This window comes from Coregonus lavaretus, assembly GCF_964263955.1.
Source record: "Coregonus lavaretus genome assembly, contig: HAP1_SCAFFOLD_9878, whole genome shotgun sequence".
NCBI classification, from domain to species: domain Eukaryota; kingdom Metazoa; phylum Chordata; class Actinopteri; order Salmoniformes; family Salmonidae; genus Coregonus; species Coregonus lavaretus.
Genome location: NW_028163562.1, coordinates 1 through 12,000, shown reverse-complemented (window position 1 = coordinate 12,000; position 12,000 = coordinate 1). Strand labels below are relative to the sequence as shown.

The window sequence follows — 12,000 nt, the reverse complement described above, 5'->3', positions numbered from 1 at the left end:
AGTGGAGATGGAACCAGACTGTTATTGACCAGGACACCTTGACCTTACAGAGTGGAGATGGAACCAGACTGTTATTGACCATGCCTTGACCTTACAGAGTGGAGATGGAACCAGACTGTTATTGACCATGCCTTGACCTTACAGAGTGGAGATGGAACCAGACTGTTATTGACCATGCCTTGACCTTACAGAGTGGAGATGGAACCAGACTGTTATTGACCATGCCTTGACCTTACAGAGTGGAGATGGAACCAGACTGTTATTGACCAGGACACCTTGACCTTACAGAGTGGAGATGGAACCAGACTGTTATTGACCATGCCTTGACCTTACAGAGTAGAGATGGAACCAGACTGTTATTGACCAGGACACCTTGACCTTACAGAGTGGAGATGGAACCAGACTGTTATTGACCATGCCTTGACCTTACAGAGTGGAGATGGAACCAGACTGTTATTGACCATGCCTTGACCTTACAGAGTGGAGATGGAACCAGACTGTTATTGACCAGGACACCTTGACCTTACAGAGTGGAGATGGAACCAGACTGTTATTGACCATGCCTTGACCTTACAGAGTGGAGATGGAACCAGACTGTTATTGACCAGGACACCTTGACCTTACAGAGTAGAGATGGAACCAGACTGTTATTGACCAGGACACCTTGACCTTACAGAGTGGAGATGGAACCAGACTGTTATTGACCATGCCTTGACCTTACAGAGTGGAGATGGAACCAGACTGTTATTGACCATGCCTTGACCTTACAGAGTAGAGATGGAACCAGACTGTTATTGACCAGGACACCTTGACCTTACAGAGTGGAGATGGAACCAGACTGTTATTGACCAGGACACCTTGACCTTACAGAGTGGAGATGGAACCAGACTGTTATTGACCATGCCTTGACCTTACAGAGTGGAGATGGAACCAGACTGTTATTGACCATGCCTTGACCTTACAGAGTGGAGATGGAACCAGACTGTTATTGACCAGGACACCTTGACCTTACAGAGTGGAGATGGAACCAGACTGTTATTGACCAGGACACCTTGACCTTACAGAGTGGAGATGGAACCAGACTGTTATTGACCATGCCTTGACCTTACAGAGTGGAGATGGAACCAGACTGTTATTGACCAGGACACCTTGACCTTACAGAGTGGAGATGGAACCAGACTGTTATTGACCAGGACACCTTGACCTTACAGAGTAGAGATGGAACCAGACTGTTATTGACCATGCCTTGACCTTACAGAGTGGAGATGGAACCAGACTGTTATTGACCATGCCTTGACCTTACAGAGTGGAGATGGAACCAGACTGTTATTGACCATGCCTTGACCTTACAGAGTGGAGATGGAACCAGACTGTTATTGACCAGGACACCTTGACCTTACAGAGTAGAGATGGAACCAGACTGTTATTGACCATGCCTTGACCTTACAGAGTGGAGATGGAACCAGACTGTTATTGACCATGCCTTGACCTTACAGAGTGGAGATGGAACCAGACTGTTATTGACCATGCCTTGACCTTACAGAGTGGAGATGGAACCAGACTGTTATTGACCATGCCTTGACCTTACAGAGTGGAGATGGAACCAGACTGTTATTGACCATGCCTTGACCTTACAGAGTGGAGATGGAACCAGACTGTTATTGACCATGCCTTGACCTTACAGAGTGGAGATGGAACCAGACTGTTATTGACCATGCCTTGACCTTACAGAGTAGAGATGGAACCAGACTGTTATTGACCAGGACACCTTGACCTTACAGAGTGGAGATGGAACCAGACTGTTATTGACCAGGACACCTTGACCTTACAGAGTGGAGATGGAACCAGACTGTTATTGACCATGCCTTGACCTTACAGAGTGGAGATGGAACCAGACTGTTATTGACCAGGACACCTTGACCTTACAGAGTAGAGATGGAACCAGACTGTTATTGACCAGGACACCTTGACCTTACAGAGTGGAGATGGAACCAGACTGTTATTGACCATGCCTTGACCTTACAGAGTGGAGATGGAACCAGACTGTTATTGACCATGCCTTGACCTTACAGAGTGGAGATGGAACCAGACTGTTATTGACCAGGCCTTGACCTTACAGAGTGGAGATGGAACCAGACTGTTATTGACCAGGACACCTTGACCTTACAGAGTGGAGATGGAACCAGACTGTTATTGACCAGGACACCTTGACCTTACAGAGTGGAGATGGAACCAGACTGTTATTGACCAGGACACCTTGACCTTACAGAGTGGAGATGGAACCAGACTGTTATTGACCAGGACACCTTGACCTTACAGAGTGGAGATGGAACCAGACTGTTATTGACCAGGACACCTTGACCTTACAGAGTGGAGATGGAACCAGACTGTTATTGACCAGGACACCTTGACCTTACAGAGTAGAGATGGAACCAGACTGTTATTGACCAGGACACCTTGACCTTACAGAGTGGAGATGGACCCAGACTGTTATTGACCATGCCTTGACCTTACAGAGTGGAGATGGAACCAGACTGTTATTGACCATGCCTTGACCTTACAGAGTGGAGATGGAACCAGACTTTTATTGACCATGCCTTGACCTTACAGAGTGGAGATGGAACCAGACTGTTATTGACCATGCCTTGACCTTACAGAGTAGAGATGGAACCAGACTGTTATTGACCATGCTTTGACCTTACAGAGTAGAGATGGAACAAGACTGTTATTGACCATGCCTTGACCTTACAGTGTGGAGATGGAACCAGACTGTTATTGACCATGCCTTGACCTTACAGAGTGGAGATGGAACCAGACTGTTATTGACCATGCCTTGACCTTACAGAGTGGAGATGGAACCAGACTGTTATTGACCATGCCTTGACCTTACAGAGTGGAGATGGAACCAGACTGTTATTGACCATGCCTTGACCTTACAGAGTGGAGATGGAACCAGACTGTTATTGACCATGCCTTGACCTTACAGAGTGGAGATGGAACCAGACTGTTATTGACCATGCCTTGACCTTACAGAGTGGAGATGGAACCAGACTGTTATTGACCATGCCTTGACCTTACAGAGTGGAGATGGAACCAGACTGTTATTGACCAGGACACCTTGACCTTACAGAGTGGAGATGGAACCAGACTGTTATTGACCATGCCTTGACCTTACAGAGTGGAGATGGAACCAGACTGTTATTGACCATGCCTTGACCTTACAGAGTAGAGATGGAACCAGACTGTTATTGACCAGGACACCTTGACCTTACAGAGTGGAGATGGAACCAGACTGTTATTGACCATGCCTTGACCTTACAGAGTGGAGATGGAACCAGACTGTTATTGACCATGCCTTGACCTTACAGAGTGGAGATGGAACCAGACTGTTATTGACCAGGACACCTTGACCTTACAGAGTGGAGATGGAACCAGACTGTTATTGACCATGCCTTGACCTTACAGAGTGGAGATGGAACCAGACTGTTATTGACCAGGACACCTTGACCTTACAGAGTGGTGATGGAACCAGACTGTTATTGACCATGCCTTGACCTTACAGAGTGGAGATGGAACCAGACTGTTATTGACCAGGACACCTTGACCTTACAGAGTAGAGATGGAACCAGACTGTTATTGACCATGCCTTGACCTTACAGAGTAGAGATGGAACCAGACTGTTATTGACCATGCCTTGACCTTACAGAGTGGAGATGGAACCAGACTGTTATTGACCATGCCTTGACCTTACAGAGTGGAGATGGAACCAGACTGTTATTGACCATGCCTTGACCTTACAGTGTGGAGATGGAACCAGACTGTTATTGACCATGCCTTGACCTTACAGTGTGGAGATGGAACCAGACTGTTATTGACCATGCCTTGACCTTACAGAGTGGAGATGGAACCAGACTGTTATTGACCATGCCTTGACCTTACAGAGTAGAGATGGAACCAGACTGTTATTGACCATGCCTTGACCTTACAGAGTGGAGATGGAACCAGACTGTTATTGACCAGGACACCTTGACCTTACAGAGTGGAGATGGAACCAGACTGTTATTGACCAGGACACTTTGACCTTACAGAGTGGAGATGGAACCAGACTGTTATTGACCATGCCTTGACCTTACAGAGTGGAGATGGAACCAGACTGTTATTGACCATGCCTTGACCTTACAGAGTGGAGATGGAACCAGACTGTTATTGACCATGCCTTGACCTTACAGAGTGGAGATGGAACCAGACTGTTATTGACCATGCCTTGACCTTACAGTGTGGAGATGGAACCAGACTGTTATTGACCATGCCTTGACCTTACAGAGTGGAGATGGAACCAGACTGTTATTGACCATGCCTTGACCTTACAGAGTGGAGATGGAACCAGACTGTTATTGACCATGCCTTGACCTTACAGAGTGGAGATGGTCCCAGACTCATGTCAGGCTGTGTTCAGGCAGCGCGTACCTGAGCCCACACCACCCCTATGACCTTACAGAGTAGAGATGGTCCCAGACTCTTGTCAGGCTGTGTTCAGGCAGCGCGTACCTGAGCCCACACCACCCCTATGACCTTCAAAGAAGGGTCAAAGATGATCCATTATATTGACAAGATGGTTGAGTGACCGCTCTAATAACGGATGTACACGTCCTTAAAGATGGAAGGCAGGCGGGAGGAGGCAAGATCAGGTGGGACCATTCTAGCCAATGAGAGGGCAGATGGGTGTGTGAATAACAGGCACAACTCCCATATAAAGATGAGGGGTGTTGAATATTCGATGAGGGGTGTTGAATATTCGATGAGGTGTGTTGAATATTCGATGAGGGGTGTTGAATATTTGATGAGGGGTGTTGAATATTCGATGAGGGGTGTTGTCGTCAACCGCCTGGATTCTACGTCGAAGGTATTTCAAATTCATCGACCTTATGAATATGCATAGCGCGTCTTGAATTTCAACAGGAACAACTGGGATATAAGTAGTTTTTTCTCAAAGTTGCCGGATCTCACTTATATACATTAGCAACCTAAGCATTAAAAAACGTATATTAGATCAAATAGTCCTCACGTACAGTGCCTTGCAAAAGTTTTTAATCCCCCTTGGCGTTTTTCCTATTTCGTTGCATTACAACTTGTAATTTAAATGGATTTTTATTTGGATTTCATGTAATGGACATACACAAAATAGTCCAAATTGGTGAAGTGAAATGAAAAGTGGTGCGTGCATATGTGTTCACCCCCTTTGCTATGAAGCCCCTAAATAAGATCTGGTGCAACCAATTACCTTCAGAAGTCACATAATTAGTTAAATAAAGTCCACCTGTGTGTAATCTAAGTGTCACGTGATATGTCACATGATCTCAGAATATATACACCTGTTCTGAAAGGCCCCAGAGTCTGCAACACCACTAAGCAAGTGGCACCACCAAGCAAGCGGCACCATGAAGACCAAGGAGCTCTCCAAACAGGTCAGGGACAAAGTTGTGGAGAAGTACAGATCACGGTTGGGTTATTTAAAAAAATCTGAAACTTTGAACATCCCACGGAGCACCATTAAATCCATTATTAAAAAATGGAAAGAATATGGCACCACAACAAACCTGCCAAGAGAGGGCCGCCCACCAAAACTCACGGACTAGGCAAGGAGGGCATTAATCAGAGAGGCAACAAAGAGACCAAAGATAACCCTGAAGGAGCTGCAAAGCTCCACAGCGGAGATTGGAGTATATGTCCATAGGACCACTTTAAGCCATACACTCCACAGAGCTGGGCTTTACGGAAGAGTGGCCAGAAAAAAAGCCATTGCTTAAAGAAAAAAATAAGAAAAAATGTTTGGTGTTCGCCAAAAGGCATGTGGGAGACTCCCCAAACATATGGAAGAAGGTACTCTGGTCAGATGAGACTAAAATTGAGATTTTTGGCCATCAAGGAAAACGCTATGTCTGGCGCAAACCCAACACCTCTCATCACCCCGAGAACACCAATGAATGTTTTTAATTGGCAGGGACTGGGAAACTGTCCAGAATTGAAGGAATGATGGATGCCGCTAAATACAAGGAAATTCTTGAGGGAAACCTGTTTCAGTCTTCCAGAGATTTGAGACTGGGACGGCGGTTCACCTTCCAGCAGGACAATGACCCTAAGCATACTGCTAAAGAAAATTTTGAGTGGTTTACGGGGAAACATTTAAATGTCTTGGAATGGCCTAGTCAAAGCCCAGACCTCAATCCAATTGAGAATCTGTGGTATGACTTAAAAATTGCTGTACACCAGCGGAACCCATCCAACTTGAAGGAGCTGGAGCAGTTTTGCCTTGAAGAATGGGCAATAATCCCAGTGGCTAGATGTGCCAAGCTTATAGAGACATACCCCAAGAGATTTGAATAGTTATGCACGCTCAAGTTTTCTGTTTTTTTGTCTTATTTCTTGTTTGTTTCATCCCAAAAAATATTTTGCATCTTTAAAGCGGTAGGCATGTTGTGTAAATCAAATGATACAAACCCCCCCAAAATCAATTTTAATTCCAGGTTGTAAGGTAACAAAATAGGGAAAATGCCAAGGGAGGTGAATATTTTCACAAACCACTGTATCAAAATAGCAATTCATGTTTACCTTGAGAATTCGACACTCATTTGCCCCCCATACAAAAACTCCTCACCTGCTTAATAATTAAGGATCTGCTTAATGTGAAGAGATTTTGGGCAGAGATATGGCTCTCGCGTCACGTCCCTCTCTGTGGGATCATTCAGTTCAGTCTACAACTGGGTTCCCAGCAAACAGGGGACGTCCTAAGGACATTCGGTGACGTTGCCATTAGGTCCCTTGAAGGGTTTCAGTCAAGAAGTTATCCCATTCTAGGAATATTAAAACATGACGTTAACCCCAGGACCATTAGAGGATGTTCAGTACAGGTCCCGGTTTGGTAATTTGATGTCCATTAGGGAACGTTATGAAAAGGTTTATATTTGGTTCTGTTAGGATGTTATCTATGGGACGTTCAATGGCCACAAGGGGACGTTTTCATGACGGTCAAGGGGAAGTCGCATGATAGGGATGTAGCTCAGTTGGTAGAGCATGGTGTTTGCAACGCCAGGGTTGTGGGTTCGATTCCCACTGGGGGGCCAGTATGAAAAATATAAAATAATGTATGCACTAACTGTAAGTCGCTCTGGATAAGAGCGTCTGCTAAATGACTACAATGTAATGTAAAATGTATGATGGTCCGGAACGTTCTCCGGGATAGTTCCCTGGAAGTTACCAGGACGTCACTGAGGACCATGTCAGGTCCTTTTGAGGATGTCACCTGACGGTCCCAAGGGATGGTCCTATCAATCTATCTATCTCTATCTCTCTCCTCTCTCCATTCAGCCACAAGAGCATCAGTGAGGTCGCGGGCACTGATGTTGGGCGATTAGGCCTGGCTCGCAGTCGGCGTTCCAATTCATCCCAAAGGTGTTGGATGGGGTTGAGGTCAGGGATTTGTTCACGCCAGTCGAGTTCTTCCACACCGATCTCGACAAACCATTTCTGTATGGACCCCGCTTTGTGCACAGGGGCAATGTCCTGCTGAAACAGGAAAGGGCCTTCCCCAAACTGTTGCCACAAAGTTGGAGGCACAAAATCGTCTAGAATGTCTAGAATGTCATTGTATGCTGTAGCAATAAGATTTCCCTTCACTGGAACTAAGGGGCCCGAACCATGAAAAACAGCCCCAGACCATTATTCCTCCTCCACCAAGCTTTATAGTTGGCACTATGCATTGGGGCAGGTAGCGTTCTCCTGGCATCCACCAAACCCAAATTCGTCCATCGGACTGCCAGATGGTGAAGCGCGATTCATCACTCCAGAGAACGCGTTTCCACTGCTCCAGAGTCCAATGGCGGTGAGCTTTACACCACTCCAGCCGACGCTTGGCATTGCGCATGGTGATCTTAGTCTTGTGTGCGGCTGCTCGGCCATGGAAACCCATTTCATGAAGCTACCGACGAACAGTTATTGTGCTGACGTTGCTTTTATTTAATCAATTTTAGAATAAGGCTGTAACGTAACAAAATGTGGAAAAAGTCAAGGGGTCTGAATACCAAATGCACTGGATTTTGAACAATATGAACTGGGTGTGTTGTTTTGGTTCATTCCTGTCTGAGTGTCTGCTCTGCACGTCTCCTGTTCTCTTGTTAGTCTCACAATCTTCTCCGTTAGAATCCAATCAGCTCATGATGCTGTGTGTCGGGGTGGGGAGGGGGGAGGATGTTTTTTGGCATTCCTCTGACAGACAGATGGACAGACAGAATCCTGGATTCTGTTGTGTTCGTCTCATTCCAGAAACATTCCGTGGTTCTCCTCTTTAAACAACAATGTTCCCAAAACCACCAGTCTCAGTTTACATCACTGGCCTTGGACTGCTGCTGTACTGCCCTACTACACACACACACACACACACACACACACACACACACACACACACACACACACACACACACACACACACACACACACACACACACACACACACACACACACACACACAGAGAGAGAGACACACACACACACACACACACACACACACACACACACACAGACACACACACACACACACACACACACACACAGAGAGAGACACACAGAGACACACACACACACACACACACACACACACACACAGACTTCTCCTGTGTCTCCTGTTAGCTGAGGGGAGGAGCCAGTCCTATGTGCATGGTTAATGAGGTTGTGTGTGTGTGTGTGTGTGTGTGTGTGTGTGTGTGTGTGTGTGTGTGTGTGTGTGTGTGTGTGTGTAAAGGTATCTGTGACCAACAGCTGCATATCTTTATTCCCAGTCATGTGAAATCCATAGATTAGGGCCTGATGAATTTATTTCAATTGACTGATTTCCTCATATGAACTGTAACTCAGTAAAATCTTTTGAAATTGTTGCATGTTGTGTTTTATATTTTTGTTCAGTATTCATTACCCAGAGTCCTCCTGTGTGTCTGTTCTCTGATAGGCTGGTCGAGGCAGTGTGAGAGCCAGTGGAAACTTCAACGCCAACCAAGATGCAGAGACACTCTACAAGGCCATGAAGGGGCTGGGTCAGTGCTCTGAATATTATGACTGTCCACGCAAAGTGAGTGAGTAAAACATGGCACCAAAGATTTGACTATGGTTTTTGTTGTTGCCATAGGAACTGATGAAGATTCCATCATGAAGTTGTTGACGTCACGTAGCAACAGCCAGAGACAGCAGATCAAAGCTGCATACAAGACCCTGCACGGCAAGGTTAGAACACAACCACAACACAACCACAATACAACCACAATACAACCACAATACAACCACAATACAACCACAACCACAACACAACCACAATACAACCACAATACATCCACAACACAACCACAACACAACCACAATACAACCACAACCACAACACAACCACAATACAACCACAACCACAATACAACCACAATACAACCACAACACAACAACAATACAACCACAATACAACCACAACACAACCACAACACAACCACAACACAACAACAATACAACCACAACACAACCACAATACAACCACAATACAACCACAACCACAATACAACCACAACCACAACCACAACACAACCACAATACAACCACAACACAACCACAATACAACCACAATACAACCACAATACAACCACAACACAACCACAATACAACCACAACCACAACCACAACCACAATACAACCACACTACAACCACAATACAACCACAACACAACCACAACACAACCACAACACAACCACAATACAACCACAACACAACCACAATACAACCACAACACAACAACAATACAACCACAATACAACCACAACACAACCACAACACAACCACAATACAACCACAATACAACCACAATACAACCACAATACAACCACAATACAACCACAACCACAACACAACCACAATACAACCACAATACAACCACAACCACAATACAACCACAATACAACCACAACCACAACACAACCACAATACAACCACAACCACAATACAACCACAATACAACCACAACACAACCACAATACAACCACAATACAACCACAACCCACAATACAACCACAATACAACCACAACCACAACACAACCACAATACAACCACAATACAACCACAATACAACCACAACCACAATACAACCACAATACAACCACAACCACAATACAACCCACAATACAACCACAATACAACCACAACACAACCACAACCACAACACAACCACAACACAACCACAATACAACCACAATACAACCACAACCACAATACAACCACAATACAACCACAATACAACCACAACACAACCACAATACAACCACAACACAACCACAATACAACCACAATACAACCACAATACAACCACAATACAACCACAATACAACCACAACACAACCACAATACAACCACAACCACAATACAACCACAATACAACCACAACACAACCACAACACAACCACAACACAACCACAATACAACCACAATACAACCACAACACAACCACAATACAACCACAATACAACCACAATACAACCACAACACAACCACAATACAACCACAACCACAATACAACCACATTACAACCACATACAACCACAATACAACCACAATACAACCACAACCACAATACAACCACAATACACACACAACACAAACCACAATACAACCCAACCACAATACAACCACAATACAACCACAATACAACCACAACCACAATACAACCACAATACAACCACAATACAACCACAACACAACCACAATACAACCACAATACAACCACAACCACAATACAACCACAATACAACCACAACCACAATACAATACAACCACAATACAACCACAATACAACCACAACCACAATACAACCCATAACCACAATACAACCACAGAGGAGAACGCATCGTCAACTCTAACTCCTCCCTCTCTCTCTCCCCTCGCCCCTCTCTCCTCTCTCCTCACTCCTCTCTCTCCTCTCTCCTCTCCTCTCTCCTCTCCCTCTCCTCTCCCTCTCCCGCTCTCCTCTCCTCTCTCCCCTCTCCTCTCTCCTCTCTCTCCCTCTCCCCTCTCTCCTCCCTCTCCTCTCCTCTCTCTCTCTCTCTCCTCTCTCTCTCTCTCTCTCTCTCCTCTCCTCTCCTCTACCTCTCTCCTCTCCCTCTCCCTCTCTCCCCTCTCCTCTCCTCTCTCCCCTCTCTCTCCCCTCTCTCCCTCTCCTCTCTCTCTCTCTCTCTTCTCTCTCTCTCTCTCTCTCTCTCTATCCTCTCCTCTCCTCTACCTCTCTCCTCTCCCCATCTCCTCTCTCTCTCTCTCCTCTCTCCTCTCCTCTCTCCTCTCTCCTCTCCCGCTCTCCTCTCCTCTCTCCTCTCTCCCTCTCCCCTCTCTCCTCTCCTCTCTCTCTCTCTCTCCTCTCTCTCTCTCTCTCTCTCCTCTCTCTCTCTCTCTCTCTCTCCTCTCCTCTCCTCTACCTCTCTCCTCTCCCTCTCCCTCTCTCCCCTCCTCTCTCCTCTCTCTCTCTCTCCCTCTCTCCCTCTCCCTCTCTCCTCTCTCTCTCTCTCCTCTCTCCTCTCCTCTCTCTCCTCTCCTCTCCTCTACCTCTCTCCTCTCCCCATCTCCTCCCTCTCTCCCTCTCTCCTCTCCCCATCTCCTCTCTCCTCTCTCCTCTCTCCTCTCCTCTCCCTCTCTCCTCTCTCCCTCTCCTCTCTCCTCTCTCCAGGACCTGGTAGGTGATCTGCAGGGTGAACTGGGGGGAAAGTTTGAGACTCTGGTGGTGGCTCTGATGACTCCGCCCATCCTCTACGATGTGACATCACTACGGAACGCCATCAAGGTATTTGACCCGGGTCTAGTGATGTCATATCCTGTGAGTGACGATTTGATATCATAGTGACTGTGTGCCGATGTCATAGTGACAGTGTGCTGTTGTCACGGTGTAGGGGGCGGGGACTGAAGAGAAGGTGCTGATTGAGATCCTGTCTTC

At 46.1% G+C, this 12,000-nt stretch overlaps 1 protein-coding gene across 1 annotated transcript; it reads left to right on the top strand.

Annotated features, from left to right (window-relative positions):
• Nucleotides 1–8,998: 8,998 nt before the first annotated feature.
• Nucleotides 8,999–11,994, top strand: LOC311117993 (annexin A5-like; the record flags this gene model as incomplete). Its single annotated transcript, XM_084192875.1, has 4 exons — nucleotides 8,999–9,083; nucleotides 9,176–9,270; nucleotides 11,737–11,850; nucleotides 11,957–11,994. Coding segments are annotated over 4 exons (332 nt in total), but the record flags the coding sequence as incomplete, so codon positions are not given.
• Between the last annotated feature and the right edge of the window lie 6 nt (nucleotides 11,995–12,000).